Below are 16,597 nucleotides of genomic sequence, written 5' to 3'. Positions count from 1 at the left end.
GAACCATGGGCTCACTGGGTCTGAAAGTCAGTACTGACTCAGTAATAGATGACATCATCTGAAAAGAGGGTCTTGAGGTAGGGAAGCAGAATGGTGAGTGGTGCATGGGAGCGCTAACACGGGGCTAGGCTGCCAAAGTATTGGGTGGAGCACACAGGAAGCCCTGGAGTTGGCTAATTAAGTAGAGCTCCACCTCCCTCTCTGTGGAAGGATGTGAAACCTTTTCAGCCAACTCTGTAAACCAGAAACAGAGGTCTGGAAATAGAAACTAAATCTTACCCTCATTGCAGTCCCTCCCTTTAAGGACAAGGCAGGTAAGATTCAGATCTAGGAACTGCAGAACAAAGAGCAAAGTCTGTGGGAACTAAGATCTGGAAGGAAATATGAAAACATCTGCCTTTGCTTCCCATCTGTTCTTCTCTCCAGAGCACCAAGACACCAACACTGTGCATCGATCTGTTTCCTGAACATCCCAGCTTAGAGGATTCCAAAGAGAGCTACCCCAGTGACCTTGCTCCCAGAGAAGAAGGAGGTGACATCACAGGAGGGCCACTGGCATCACGGCTCAGGAACAGGTACCTGAAGGGTTCTAAGTGCAGCTGGACCAGAAATCGAGTGCTTACTTGTGGTATCAAAGATAGTCTCCTGGTAGCAGTGCAGAGGACCTTCGGTCATGGCTTATGTCACTCAGGGGTTGTTCACAGAAAGGCTCTTCTCTGTGTTCTGCACCAAAGAGCAGCCCCAACCCACCAGCAAGGCAGCAACAAACTTCCCTGTCACATGCACATCCTAAGCCTGTTGATCTTTTGATGCCAGCTTGAGCTTGGAGAAAGAGGGCAGCTTGTGTGACCAGATTCCTCACAGTCAATACGGGAACCTCTTTGGTGTAGGATACTTGTTGTTGTAGCTTTTTTGTTGTTGTTATTTTGGTTTTGGTTTTGGGTGAGACTGGATCACACAGTGTGCCTCTGACTGACCTAGAACCTGTAGACCAGGCTGGCCTCAATCTCAAGGAGATCCAGCTACCTCTGCTTCTCTGCTTCCTAGGGCTGAGATTAAAGGCATGCTCCACCACACCCAGCTATACTGGAGCTATTTTATTTATCCCCATGAGGATAAAATGCTATCCAGAACACCCACTGCTATTTCCTCTTCTAGAAGGGAACTGTGAGAAGCCTCTCTCTTCAAACTTCTCAGTTCCCCTTTTCAATGTAACCAGCACTCATGATACCTTAACTGTTTGGGGAAGGGGGGTTGAGGAGTCTTCATAAACAGCAAATCATGGGGAAGTAGCCCCCACTTCAGTCTGGGATTCCCATTGAATCTTCTTTAGCTTCTGGGAGCAGCTTCATTCACCCACTCAGGATACCTCTGTTCAAACTTTATTTTGTTTTTTAGGAACTTGAGAAAGGAGCATATTTCCTTATAGCTTGTTCATACATACGGTTTTTGGTTGGCCACACCACAGCCAGTCCTGTGCCACAGCTCTCTGGCTGTCCTCTGGGTTTGAAGCTCTCAGTTCCCATTATTCTTAAGTCCACTTGAATATCCCATATATGCTACTATCTAGCTCCCCCCCCCAAAGCTATTTTTATTCCTCTTATGGCCCTCCTTCCGGTTTCCTGGCCTCTGCAAACACTTCCTACAACATAAATATACATACCTAAAAATGAGAAGCTGAAATCCACATGTGAGTGAAAACATCAGGTTTGCCTTTCTGACATTGGGTGAACTCACTTAACATTTAGTAGTTCTGCCAGTTTGTCTGAAAATTATACACTTGCATTTATATTTATGCATGAATCCAGTTCCATTGTGTCTCTGTGCACATTTTCATTATCCACTTATCATCTAAGCTGATTGCGTTTCTCAGGTATTACTAGAGCAGTAATGAACATGATGTTCCAATATCTTTGTGCTAGGATATAGAGTCCTTTTGGGCTATGCTCAGGAATGGTGTCACTGACCCCATAATGGCTGTGCTTGTTTACAGCCCCACAGCAGCAAATAAGGACTCCCCTTCTGCTACATCCACACCAGCATCTGTTGCCATTTTCTCTCTTGATGCAAACCTCTCTGACTCAGGTGAGATGAAATCCCAAAGTGGCTACAATTCGCATATATTAATGGCTGAGGCTACTGAACACATTAAAGAAATATTTACATTTATTGGCCATTTGTATTTCTTCTTCTGGAACTCTGTTCAGTTACATGCCCCATGGTTTGATTGGGCTGTTTGTTTTCTCACTAATCAGGGTTTTTGTTTTAAATTCTTTGCATATTTTGAACATTAATCTTCTGTTGAATGAACTACTGACAAGAATCCCCTCCCATCTGGAAAAACTGTCTTTCCTCGTCTGTTTCCTTTACTGGACAGAAGCTTTGAATTTCCATGAGCTCCTGCTTGTAGTCATGGCCTTCTTTCCTGAGTAGCTGGAGCCCTCCTGGCAAAGCCCCTACCTATCCCTACTTCTTCTTTTTTTTTTTCCATTTTTATTAGGTATTTAGCTCATTTACATTTCCAATGCTATACCAAAAGTCCCCCATACCCACCCACCCCCACTCCCCTACCCACTCACTCCCCCTATTTGGCCCTGGCGTTCCCCTGTACTGGGGCATATAAAGTTTGTGTGTCCCATGGGCCTCTCTTTGCAGTGATGGCCGACTAGGCCATCTTTTGATACATATGCAGCTAGAGTCAAGAGCTCCGGGGTACTGGTTAGTTCATAATGTTGTTCCACCTATAGGGTTGCAGATCCCTTTAGCTCCTTGGGTAATTTCTCTAGCTCCTCCATTGGGAGCCCTGTGATCCATCCATTAGCTGGCTGTGAGCATCCACTTCTGTGTTTGCTAGGCCCCGGCATAGTCTCACAAGAGACAGCTACATCTGGGTCCTTTCGATAAAATCTTGCTAGTATATGCAATGGTGTCAGCGTTTGGATGCTGATTATGGGGTGGATCCCTGGATATGGCAGTCTCTACATGGTCCATCCTTTCATCTCAGCTCCAAACTTTGTCACTGTAACTCCTTCCAAGGGTGTTTTGTTCCCAATTCTAAGGAGGGGCATAGTGTCCACACTTCAGTCTTCATTCTTCTTGAGTTTCATGTGTGTTAGCAAATTGTATCTTATATCTTGGGTATCCTAGGTTTGGGGCTAATATCCACTTATCAGTGAGTACATATTGTGTGAGTTCCTTTGTGAATGTGTTACCTCACTCAGGATGATGCCCTCCAGGTCCATCCATTTGCCTAAGAATTTCATAAATTCATTCTTTTTAATAGCTGAGTAGTACTCCATTGTGTAGATGTACCACATTTTCTGTATCCATTCCTCTGTTGAGAGGCATCTGGGTTCTTTCCAGCTTCTGGCTATTATAAATAAGGCTGCTATGAACATAGTGGAGCATGTGTCCTTCTTACCAGTTGGGGCATCTTCTCTATCCCTACTTCTTAAGTGTGTTTCTTTCCAGAGTTTTGAGCACCATGTTTTAAAGGAAAGTCCTTTATCCAATAAGATCCTTTGAAAGAAAAAAAAAAAAAAGGAGACATGGAGAAGGGAAGAAACAAACAAACAATGGTCAGGTGCTTGTAGCCCTATGGGTTTATGTCTGTATTATCTGAGCTCTCATGCTTTTATCATGTCTGGTATCCAGACCATACCATGTGCTTTTCTTAATGTGGTTCTGAGGCAGAGCTTGAAACCAAGGACAGTGATGTCATGAGTATTTTCCCTGCCTCAGGCTTGTGTTGTCTGGGATCTTTCATACTTTCAACTAAATTTAATTTTTTTTCTAATTCTGTGAATGGTGACATTAGAATGTTGATAGAAAATGCATTGAAACTGTAGATTAATTTTCTTAAGCCAGCCATATTTTTTGTTTCTCTACTTTTCTAGCTGTGATTTTTTATTAGATAGTTTCTTTATTTACATTTCAAATGTTATCCCTTTTCCTGGTTTCCCCACTGAAAACGCTATATCCCATCCCCTCACCCCCTGCTCACCAACCCATACACTCCAGCTTCCCGGTCCTGGCATTCCCCTATAATGGGGCATCCAGCCTTCTCTGAACCAAGGGCCTCTCCTCCCACTGATGTCCAACAAGGTCATCCTCTGCTATATATGCAGCTGGAGCCATGTGTCTCTCCGTGTGTACTCTTTGGTTGGTGATTTAGTCCTTGGAAGCTTTGGGGGTTCTGGTTGGTTCATATTGTTGTTCGTCCTATGGGGCTACAAACCCCTTTAGCTCCTTCAGTCCTTTCTCTAGCTCCTCTTTGGGAACCTTGAGCTCAGTCTAATGGTTGGCTGAGAGCATCCACCTATGTAGTTGTCAGGCACTGGCAGAGTCTCTCAGGAGACAGCTATATCAGGCTCCTGTCAACAAGCACTGAAAATCCACAATAGTGTCTGAGTTTGGTGACTGTATATAGAATGGATCCCCAGGTGGGGCAGTCTCTGGATGGCCTTTCTTTCTGTCTCTGTTCCACACTTTGTCTCTGTATCTCCTCCCATGAATATTTTCTTCCCCCTTCTCATAAGGACCAAAGTATCCAATCTTTGGTCTTACTTCTTCTTGAGCTTGATATGGTCTGTGAATTGAATCTTGGGTATTCTGAACTTTTGGACTAATATCCACTTATCAGTGAGTGCATACCATGTGTGTTATTTTGTGATTTGGTTACCTCATTCAGGATGGTATTTCCTAGTTCCACCCATTTGTCTAAGAATTTCATGAATCACTGTTTTAATAGCTTTGTACCGCACCATTGTGTAAACATACTACATTTTCTCTATGCATTCCTCTGTTGAAACCCATCTGGGTTCTTTCTAGCTTCTGGCTATTATAAATAGGACTGCTATGAACATAGTGGAAGATGTGTCCTTATTACATGTTGGAGCATCTTCTGAGTATATGCCCAGGAGTGGTACAGCTGGGTTCTCAGGTAGTACTGTGTCCAGTTTTTTGAGGAACTGCCAGAATGATTTCCAGACTGGTTGTACCAGCTTGCAATCGCACCAGCAATGGAGGAGTGTTCCTGTTTCTCCATATCTTTGCCAGCATCTGCTGTCACCTGAGTTTTCAATCTTAGTCATTCTGACTGGTGTAAGAGGATCTTGAACTTTTTTTTAGGTGCTTCTCAGGCCTTTGGTATTCCTCATTCTTTGTTTAGCTCTACACCTCACTGTTTGATTGTGTTTTTGGTTCTCTGGAGTCTAAATGCTTGAGTTCTTTGTATATATTGGATATTAGCTCTTTATCAAATGTAAGGTTGGTAAAGATCTTTTTCCAACTGTTGCTTTCTGTTTTGTCCTATTGACAGTGTCCTTTACCTTACAGAAGATTTGCAATTTTATGAGGTCCCATTGGTTAATTCTTGATCTTAGAGCACAATCCATTGCTGTTCTGTTCAGGAATTTTTCCCCTGTGCACATATCTTCGAGGCTTTTCCCCACTTTCTCCTCTATTAGTTTCAGTGTCTCTGGTTTTATATGGAGTTCTTTGATCTGCTTAGACTTGACCTTTGTACAAGGAGAAAAGAATGAATCAATTCAAATTCTTCTACATAAACGCCGCCAGTTGTGCCAGCACCTTTTGTTGAAAATGCTGTCTTTTTTCCACTGGATGGTTTTAGCTCCCTTGTCAAACATCAAGTGACCATACGTGTGTGGTTTCATTTCTGCGTCTTCAATTCTTTTTTTTTCAATTTTTTATTAGATATTATCTTCATTTACATTTTAAATGCTATCCCAAAAGTCCCCTATACCCTCCCCCGACCCTGCTCCCCTACCCAACACACTCCCACTTCTTGGCCCTAGCATTCCAATGTACTTGAGCAGATAAAGTTTGCAAAACCAGGGGGCCTATCTTTCCAATGATGGTCGACTAGGCCATCTTCTGCTACATATGCAACTGGAGACACGAGCTCTGGAAGTAATAGTTATTTCATAATGTTGTTCCACCTATAGGGTTGCAGACCCCTTCAGCTCCTTGGGAACTTTCTCTAGCTCCTCCATTGGGGGCCCTGTGTTCCATGAAATAGATGACTGTGAGCATTTACTTCTGTATTTGCCATGCACTGGCATAGCCTCACATGAGACAGTTGTTATCAAGGTCCTTGCAGCAAAATCTTGCTGGCATATGGAATAGTGTCTGGGTTTGGTGACTGATTATATGATGGATCCCTGGGTAGGGTAGTCTCTGGATGGTCCATCCTTTCATCTTAGCTCCAAACTTTGTCTCTGTAACTCCTTCCATGGGAATTTTGTTCCCTATTCTAAGGAGGAATGAAGTATCCACACATTGGTCTTCTTTCTTCTTGATTTTCTTGTGTTTTGCTAATTGTATCTTGGGTATTCTAAGTTTTGGGGCTAATATCCACTTATCAGTGAGTGCATATTAAGTGACTTCTTTTGTGATTGGGTTACCTCACTCAGGATGATATCCTCCAGATACATCCATTTGCCCAAGAATTTCATAAATTCATTGTTTTTAATAGCTGAGTAGTATTCCATTGTGTAAATGTACCACATTTTCTGTATCCATTCCTCTGTTGAGGGACATCTGGGTCCTTTCCAGCTTCTGGCTATTATAAGTAAGGCTGCTATGAACATAGTGGAGCATGTGTCCTTATTACCAGTTAGAACATCTTCTGGGTATATGCCCAGGAGAGGTATTGCTGGATCTTCCAGTAGTACTATATCCAATTTTCTGAGGAACTGCCAGACTGACTTCCAGAGTGGGTTGTACAAGCTTGCAATCCCACCAGCAATGGAGGAGTGTTTTCCTCTTTCTCCACGTCCTCGCCAGCATCTGCTGTTACCTAAATTTTTGATCTTAGCCATTCTGACTGGTGTGAGGTGGAATCTCAAGGTTGTTTTAATTTGGATTTCCCTGATGATTAAGGATGTTGAACATTTTTTCAGGTGCTTCTCAGCCATTCGATATTCCTCAGCTGAGAATTATTTGTTTAGCTCTGTACCCCATTTTAATGGGGTTATTTGAATTTCTGGAGTCCAGCTCTTTGAGCTCTTTGTATATATTGGATATTAGTCCCCTATCAGATTTAGGCTTGGTAAAAATCCTCTCCCAAACTGTTGGTCGCCTTTTTGTCTTATTGACAGTGTCTTTGGCCTTACAGAAGCTTTGCAATTTTGTGAGGTCCCATTTGTCAATTCTTGATCTTATAGCACAAGCCATTGCTGTTCTGTTTAGGAATTTTCCCCCTGTGCCCATATCTTCGAGGTTTTTCCCCACTTTCTCCTCTATAAATTTCAGTGTCTCTGGTTTTATGTGGAGTTCTTTGATCCACTTAGACTTGAGCTTTGTACAAGGAGATAAGAATGGATCAATTCGCATTCTTCTACATGATAACTGCCAGTTGTGCCAGCACCATTTGTTGAAAATGCTGTCTTTTGGGCTTGGTGGCGCACACCTTTAATCCCAGCACTTGGGAGACAGAGGCAGGCAGATTTCTGAGTTTGAGGTCAGCCTGGTCTACAGAGTGAGTTCCAGGACAGCCAGGGCTATACAGAGAAACCCTGTCTCAGGGGGAAAAAAAAAATAGGAAAGAAAGAAAATGCTGTCTTTTTTCCACTGGATGGTTTTAGCTCCCTTGTCGAAGATCAAGTGACCATATGTGTGGGTTCATTCCTAGGTCTTCAATTTTATTCCATTGATCTACCTGCCTGTCTCTGAACCAATCCCATGCAGTTATTATCACAATTGCTCTGTAGTACAGCTTGAGGTCAGGGATGGTGATTCCCACAGAAGTACTTTTATTGTTGAGAATAGTTTTTACTTTTCTGGGTTTTTTGTTATTCCACAACAATTTGAGAATTGCTCTTTCTAACTCTGTGATGAATTAAGTTGGGGTTTTGATGGGGATTGCAATGAATCTGTAGATTGCTTTAGGCAAAGTAGCCATTTTTACTATATTCATCTTGCCAATCCATGAGCATGGAAGATCTTTCCATTTTCTGAGATCTTATTCAGTTTATCTCTTCAGAGACTTGAAGTTCTTGTCATACAGATTTTCACTTCCATAGTCAGAGTTAGACAAGGTATTTTATATTATTTGTGACTATTATTAAGAATTTTGTTTCGCAGCGGGCATGGTGGTACATGCCTTTAATAGCAGCACTCTGGAGGCAGAGGCAGGCAGATTTCTGAGTATCAAGCCAGCCTGGTTTACAAAGTGAGTTCCAGGACAGCCAGGGCTATACAGAGAAAACCTGTCTCGAAAAACCAAAAATAAAATAAAATAAAAATAAAATTGTTTCCCTAATTTCTTTGTCAGCATGTTTATCCTTTGAGTACAGGAAAGCTACTGATTTGTTTGAGTTAATTTTATATCTAGCCACTTTGCTAAAGTTGTTTATCAGCTGTAGGAGTGCTCTGGTGTAATTTCTGGGGTCACTTAAGTATCCTATCATGTTATCTTCAAAGAGTAATATTTTAACTTCTTCCTTTTCAATCTGTATTCTTTTGACCTCCATTTGCTGTTTAAATGTTCTGGCTAGGACTTTGAGTATGATATTAAATACCTAGGGAGAGAGTGGGCAGCCTTGTCTAGTCCCTAATTTTAGTGGGATTGCTTCCAGTTTCTCTCCATTTAGTTTGATGTTGGCTAATGGTTTGCTGTATGTTGCTGTTACTATGTTTAAGTATGGGCCTTGAATTCCTTATCATTCCAAGAATTTTGTCATGGAAGGGTGTTGGATTTTGTTAAATGCTTTCTCAGCACCTAATGAAATGGTCATGTGACCATTTTTTTTCTTTCAGTTTGTTTATATAGTGCATTATATTGATGGATTTCCGTATGTTGAACCAACCCTGAATCTCTGGGATGAAGCCTACTTGATCATGATGGCTGACTGTTTTGATGTGTTCTTGGATTCATTTTGCAAGAATATTATTGAGTATTTTTGCATCAATATTGATAAGGGAAATTGGTCTGAAGTTCTCTTTCCTTGTTTGGTCTTTGTGTGCTTTAGGTATCAGAGTACTGTGGCATTGTAGAATGAATTGGGTAGTGTTCCTTCTGTTTCTATGTTGTGGAATAGATTAAAGATATTGGTATTAGGTCTTCTTTGAATGTCTGATAGAACTCTGTAATAAACTTATCTGGTCCTGGGCTTTTTTTTGGTTGGGAGACTATTAATGACTGCTTCTATTTCTTTATGGGTTAGGGGACTGTTAAGATCATTTATGTGATCATTATTTAACTTTGGTACTTGGTATCTGTCTAAAAAATCGTCCATTTCATCAAGAATTTCCAGTTTTGTTGAGTGCAGGGTTTTGTAGTAGGACCTGAAGTCTTTTAATTTCCTTGGTTCCTGTTGTTATGTCTCCCTTTTCATTTCTGATTTTGTTAATTTCGATGCTGTGTCTGTGCCCTCTGGTTAGTCTGGCTAAGTGTTTATCTATCTTGTTGATTTTATCAAAAAATAATAATAATAACAGCTCCTGGTTTTGTTGATTCTTTGTATAGTTCTTTTTCTTTCTACTTGGTTGATTTCAGCCCTGAGTTTGATTATTTCCTGCCTTCTGCTCCTCTTGGGTGTACTTGCTTCTTTTTGTTCCAGAGCTTTCAGAGGTGCTGTCAAGCTGCTAGTGTATGCTCTCTCCAGTTTCTTTTTGGAGGGACTCAGAGCTATGAGTGTTCCTCTTAGGACTGCTTTCATTGTATCCCATAAGTTTGTGTGTGTTGTGGCTTCATTTTCATTGAATTCTAAAATGTCTATAATTTCTCACTTTATTTCTTCCTTGACCAAGTTATCACCGAGTAGGGCATTCTTCAGCTTCCAGGTGTATGTGGGCTTTCTATTGTTTTTATTGCTATTGAAGACAAGTCTTAGTCCATGGTGATCTGATACGATGCATGAGATGATTTCAAACTTTATGTGTTGAGGCCTGTTTTGTGATCAATTAAATGGTCAGTTTTGGAGAAGGTACCATGAGGTACTGAGAAGAAGGTATATCCTTTTGTTGTAGGATAAAATGTTCTATAGATATCTGTTGAATCCATTTGGTTCATAACTTCTGTTAGTTTCACTGTGGCTCTGTTTAGTTTCTGTTTCCATGATCTGTCCATTGATGAGAGTGGGATGTTGAAGTCTCCCACTTTTATTAGGTGAGGTGCAATGTGTGCTTTGAGCATCAGTAGAGTTTCTTTTATGAATGTGGGTGCCCTTCCATTTGCAGCATAGACATTCAGAATTGAGAGTTCTTCTTGGTAGATTTTCCTTTGATGAGTATGAAGTGTCCTTCCTTATCTTTTTGATAATTTTTGCTTGAAAGTTGCTGTTGATATTAGAATGGCTATTCCAGCATGTTTCTTGGGATGATTTGCTTGGAAAAAAAATTTTTCAGCCTCGTATTCTGAGGCAGTGTCTGTCTTTGTCACTGAGGTGGGTTTGCTGTATGCAGCAAAATGGTGGGTCCTGTTTACATATCCAGTCTGTTAGTCTCTATCTTTTTATTGGTGAATTAAGTGCATTGATATTAAGAGATATTAAGGAAAAGAAATTGTTGCTTCCTGTTATTTTTATTCCTAGAGGTGGAATTGTGTTTATGTGAGTATCTTCCTTTTGGTATGTTAAGAGAAGATTGCTTTCTTGCTTTTTCTAGGGTGTAGTTTTCCTCCTTGTGATGGCGTTTTCCATTTATTATCCTTAGAGGGACTGGATTTTTGGAAAGGTATGGTGCAAACTTGGTTGTGTCATGGAATATCTTGGTTTCTTCTTCTATGGTAATTAAGAGTTTTGCTCGCATAGTAGCCTGGGTGGGCATTTGTATTCTCTTAGGGTCTATATGACATCTGCCCAGGATCTTCTAGCTTTCATAGTCTCTGGTGAGAAGTCTGATGTAATTCTGATAGGTCTACCTTTAGATGTTTCTTGATTTTTTTCCCTTACTGCTTGTAATATTCTTCACTTAATGCGTTTGGTTTTTAAATTATTATGTAATGAGAGGAATTACTTTTCTGGTCCAATCTATTTGGAGTTCTGTATGCTTCTTGAATGTTCATGCGCATCTCTTTCTTTAGGTTAGGGAAGTTTTTTTCTATGATTTTTGTTGAAGATATTCACTGGTCCTTTAAGTTGGGAACCTGACTCCCTTCTATACCGATTATCCTTAACTTTGGTTTTTCTCATTGTCTCCTGGATTTCCTAGCTGATTTGGGTTAGGGGCGTTTTTCATTTTACATTTTATTTGACTGTTGTATCAATGTTTTCTATGGTATCTTCTGCACCTGAAATTCTCTCTTATCTCTCTTATATTCTGCTGGTGATGCTTGCATCTATGTCTCCTGATCTCTTTCCTAGGTCTTCTAACTCCAGGGTTGTCCCCTTTGTGGTATGGGTGACTTTTGGGATAGCACTGGAAATGTAAATGAAGAAAATACCTAATAATAATTTAAAAAGAGAGAAAGAAAATAATAGTTAAAGGTGAAGAGTGTGAGTCAAACCAAAATTTAAACCTAAAGCCAGGAGTAAGTGCTGTTAAGTCCTGCACATTTGATTGAAGGGGAGAAAGTCCTTAATTATAATGTAGGGGCCGATATTGGACCCTGCTCTCCCATTGGTTGTTCTTGCTGAACTCATTTGTTAACCATCCTGGTTCTTTCCTTTCTTTAGTACCATCGACACACGTCCAAGGCATGGGTCAGACTTCCTCTTCTACACCCCCTCCAAAAGAGGATCCTGATTTGACCTCCAGCTTTGGCACAAATCTTCAGAATTTCAAGATGAAAACCAAAATCCTGTCTCAGGAATTAATTGCCTTCATTGAATCATCCCTAGAGGATGGAAACCTTCAGGAAACAGTTTCTGCAATCAGCAGTGCTCTGGGTGGCATAGAGAAAGCCCCACTGAACATTGCAGTGATGGGGGAGACTGGGGCTGGAAAGTCCAGTCTCATCAATGCTCTCCAGGGAGTGGGGGATGATGAAGAAGGTGCAGCTGCTTCCACAGGGGTGGTACATACAACCACTGAGAGAACACCATACACTTACACAAAGTTTCCCAGTGTGACACTGTGGGACCTGCCTGGCATTGGATCTACTGCCTTCCAACCACATGATTATCTGAAGAAAATCGAGTTTGAGGAGTATGACTTCTTCATTATTGTCTCTTCCGGACGCTTTAAACATAATGACGCAGAACTTGCCAAAGCCATTGTGCAAATGAATAGGAGTTTCTATTTTGTTCGAACCCACACAGATCTTGATTTAATGGTTGTAAAACGGAGTAATCCTAGGAGATTCAACAGAGAGAACACATTAAAGCAGATTCGACATACCATTTCAAGTATGCTTAAGGAAGTTACCCACCAGGAGCCTCCAGTCTTCTTAGTCTCTAACTTTGATGTGTCTGACTTTGACTTCCCAAAGCTGGAATCCACCCTTCTGAGCCAGCTCCCAGCCTACAAACACCACATGTTCATGCTCACTTTGCCTATTGTTACAGATTCCACCATAGACCGGAAGAGGGATATGCTGAAACAAAAGGTCTGGAAGGAATCCACAATGCCAAGAGCATGGGCTACCATACCATCCCTGGGACTGACCCAAAAGGACATGGAGATGTTGCAACAGACTTTGAATGACTATAGATCTTCCTTTGGCCTGGATGAGGCATCACTGGAAAACATCGCTGAGGATTTGAACGTGACACTGGAGGAGCTCAAGGCAAACATTAAGTCTCCACATTTGCTCTCAGATGAGCCAGATACATCCTTAACGGAGAAACTATTGAAGTACATTGGAAATCCTTACTTTTCAAAGGTTTTCCATTTGCAAAATTATTTCATTGACACGGTTGCGAGCGATGTTAAAATTATCCTCAGTAAAGAAGAGCTTTTCACAGAGCAGGTGAGCTCATTCAACTCTAAGGCCTCTCTATATCGGGAGGAGTCCGTGGGCAAAGTGTTTCCAGTTGGTCCAGGAAGCACCTTTCTATTTCATTTCATTGAAATGTTTCAAAGTGACTCTGACGAACTTTGTCATGTCCATGTTCTGCTCCTGTTGACATCCGGGGGCCTCTCTAGTGAGACTGTTACATGATGCACTCCTAAGGCTTTTCGTTGTAAATCATCTCATTTCTCTGGTGTTTATTTGCTTTGTATTTACGAAGTGTTTCACTTAGATGGCATGCTACTTGTCAGTTCCCTTTTGATCCTACGCTTTGCTGACCCCATGTGGGACAATCTGATGAAGCTTTTCATACCTGTTTCCCTTTAAGATGTTCAAGGTTTCCATATTACAGTAAGCTCTTTGGGACACATAGGGTTGCTTTTTGTATAGCGTGAAGGGTGAGGGTTAGGGTTTAGTCTTGGCTGATGCCCAGTTTTCCCAATTCCATTCTTCAAACAATGTGTCCTTTGTGCAGTATGAGTATTTGGAAGCCTTGCTGAGATACTGGCTGACTGTAGATGCATTCTGTTGCCTGCATGGTTATGGATATATTTCTGGGTTCACTCTTTCTGTCAGCTTGATGGTCCATGAGTCTGTCTTCATGCAGTTATTGGACTGTTTTTGTCACTGTGGCTCTGTGCTATGCCTTGAAATCAGGTATTGTAGTGACTCCTAGCCCTGTTGGTTTTGATCAATATTGTTTTGGCTATTTGCAGTCTTCTGTGTTCCCATGTGAGTTTTATGATCCCACAGTCCAGTTCTATTCTTACTGGCATTGATGTTCTAGTTGAGATTGCATTGAGTCTATAGATCACTTTCTGAAGTATGGACACTTTGACAATGTTAAAGTTTATAAACTATAAACACGGGGATCTTAGCATCTTTTGTTGCGTCCTTTGAGATTTCTTTCATGTCTGTTTTGGAGCATCTCACTTCCTTTATTTCTTAATGAAAATTGTTTGCTTCTTCCTTGCTTGCTCTCTACCTTCTTTTCTTCCTACCTTCTTACTCTGCCTTCTTCTCTGGTGTGTGTGTTGTGTTTATTATAAATGAACTTTCAAGATTAATTTCAAAATTTTTACATTTCTGAATATCTCAGACAAATTTTATGTATTCATTTTAATTTCATTCATCAGTATTTTCTTGGATCTCATTGAGGTTTTTTCTGTTTCATTACATTTTAGGTGCACATACAACACAGTGGGTTTAATTATGGCATTTTCTTACATGTATGCCATTATACATTTTCATTCCACCTTATCTATTCTCATTCATTCATTTGCCTGCTGCCGTCTGCCATGCCCCCCTTATCTAGTTAGCTCCCTTTTACCCTCAAAAGTCCCTTCTTCATGTTCTTGTCACAAATACTCCTTGCTCATCAAATACAATTCCTCCTTCAACATTTCTCACCACTCATGTGATTGACATTTTTTTCATTATTTATGGAGTATTTGAGAGGAATTTAATCTACTTCAATTTCTTTGGAATCTTTTTAAAAATATTCATTTATACATTTAATTTTACGCATATGAGTTTTCACATAGCCTCCCAACCGAGAATCAGATCTCATATGAGAAGGTTGTAAGCCACTATATGGTTACTGGGAATTGAACTCAGGACCTCTGGAAGAGCAGACAGTGCTCTTAACTGCTGAGACATCTTTCCAGCCCTCCTCAGAATCTTTTATTAGAGAGTTATGATCCTTTGTATGATTGTTGCCTTGGCTATTTTGAATAATAATAGTTGTGTGTAGCAATTTGTGCTTCTCAATGGAAATATCTACCACTTATATAGGATGTCCTTATTAAGAAAATTCTCCAGAAAAAAGTGTCTTAGGGGGTTGGGCTGTTATGTAATACTTGGTTTATTTCCAGCTGGCCATCACAGTGTAGATGCCATATCACTAATCTGGGGGGCATCTAGTGAGTTTTGACTCTGTCTATTCCATCTCAGAGTTGTTGAGAACCATTGTTTCAGATGGTCACACAAGACTGGAACTCTCATACACTGTAAGCAAATGTGACATAAATAGTAGGGTGTAAACAATGCACTGTACAAGAATTTGAATTCATTTCTGTAGCCACAATCACCAGGTGTTCCTAAATATTGCTTCTACTTGTAAATCAATGTGGATTGATGTCTATATGCAGGTGAGGGCAGGCACCAGAAGAAGTGAAAGCCAGTGATTTGGCAGTGGAAAAAGAAGGCAGACGGAGGATGTTAGAAATGGGATAGAGAGGACAGAGAGGAGAAGAAAGGAAGATGGAGGAAGAGAAAGACGATCCAGATTCCACGTGGCTTTAAATAGCCACAGGTAGTTATGATTATCTTATAAGGGATGGACAATTACGGACAATTGTCTTATCTAGGTGGGGAATTTATATCGCTATCAATTGGCTTTGAATTAATTCTGTGGGCCTTTTGTGGGGTGAGAATTTACCGATAGAAATCTGACTTATAAATTACAAGCCTCTCCCCTTGGTTGAGCAAACTTTATATGCCCCAGTACAGGGGAACACCAGGGCCAAGAAGTGGGAGTGAGTGGGTAGGGGAGCAGGGAAGGGGGAGGGTATAGGGGACTTTTGGGTTTGCATTTGAAACGTAAATGAAGAAAATATCTAATAAAAAATTAAAAATAAATTGCAAGTCTCTAGAGTTTTGACCTTACTGGGTTACTAGGATTTGGAACCACTGACCACAGCAGGCTGATAGCTAGGAATGTGAGCAGAATCAGCAACAAGAGAGCCACGAGATGGGTGGTCACTATATGGGGCTAGCCATGGAAGCAGCAGGGTTGGGAGTGCCCAAGTATGCAGTGAGAGTGTGGGATGGTGCATATATATATCTGGCAACAAGTGGCATCAATTGTGGCATCCCAGCATCAGAGAGGCAGAGATGTGTAGACCTCTGGAACACATACTATATACATGTGTGCCTGCACACGTGTATGCAGCTTCACATACAAATTGTCAAATAACTACCCTTGCAGTTTTGCTATTTTACTATATTGTTCCTAGTGACAGTGGCTCTACTGATGCCCTCCTTTCCCTAAGTCTGATTGGTGACATGGCTTCCAACACGATGATTGGCTGACTCAAGAATAGAAGTCTGTGTACCTGAAGGTTCTGTGTTAAAATCTGCATACCACATTATTAACACCAGAGTATCAGAGCTAAGTGAAGCCAGTCTCTCCCGACTTCCTGCATTTACATGTGTTCCAACTCTAATTCCAAAGTCTGGTGAGTGTCTGCAACAGTAAAAGAAAAGGATATGGCTGTGATTCATACCCTTCATCCCAAAGTTCTGGTATTTTTAGTAACAGTATTGGTAAGCTTTGATCTACACTCATAGCTGTAATGAAGGATAGTTTTCCACAATTCATGAAATATACATAGTTTCAATGTCCTGCAAAGATTATAATAAACTAGTAGGAGTATCAGACAAAAAAAATCGATGTGATGTAAAAGACCAAAATATTTAATATAGCAACATTTATGTAATATGTGACTTCCTGAAGGAAACACATCTGACATTTATCTTGTTTCTTCCGACTTAAGAATTGATGCTTCCCTGGAGTAGAGCTTTGATGGAAATACTTTTATTCAGATTTCTTAACTTTCAAAATAGTCATTTTCTCTTTTTAGTGGCTTCTTTAACATCTCTTCCTTTATTACTTTCTTC

The 16,597-nt window shown here is 40.8% G+C and overlaps 1 protein-coding gene across 1 annotated transcript; it reads left to right on the top strand.

Annotated features, from left to right (window-relative positions):
- The first annotated feature begins 215 nt into the window (after positions 1-215).
- On the top strand, positions 216-13,798 carry 9930111J21Rik2 (RIKEN cDNA 9930111J21 gene 2). The gene is made up of 3 exons (NM_173434.1): positions 216-310; positions 427-575; positions 11,640-13,798. The coding sequence occupies exon 3, from the start codon at positions 11,663-11,665 to the stop codon at positions 13,064-13,066; it is 1,404 nt and encodes a 467-aa protein (NP_775610.1). The 5' UTR covers positions 216-310; positions 427-575; positions 11,640-11,662; the 3' UTR covers positions 13,067-13,798.
- The last annotated feature ends 2,799 nt before the right edge of the window (positions 13,799-16,597 follow it).

Source organism: Mus musculus, chromosome 11 (genome assembly GCF_000001635.26).
Source record: "Mus musculus strain C57BL/6J chromosome 11, GRCm38.p6 C57BL/6J".
NCBI classification, from domain to species: domain Eukaryota; kingdom Metazoa; phylum Chordata; class Mammalia; order Rodentia; family Muridae; genus Mus; species Mus musculus.
The sequence above is the reverse complement of the archived record's forward strand: the minus strand, read 5'-3'. Positions and strand labels throughout refer to the sequence as shown.

What these genes read in the sequence shown, in the direction of transcription:
- 9930111J21Rik2 (NM_173434.1), top strand. Translation starts at nt 11,663, where the DNA reads ATGGGTCAGACTTCCTCTTCTACACCCCCTCCAAAAGAGGATCCTGAT.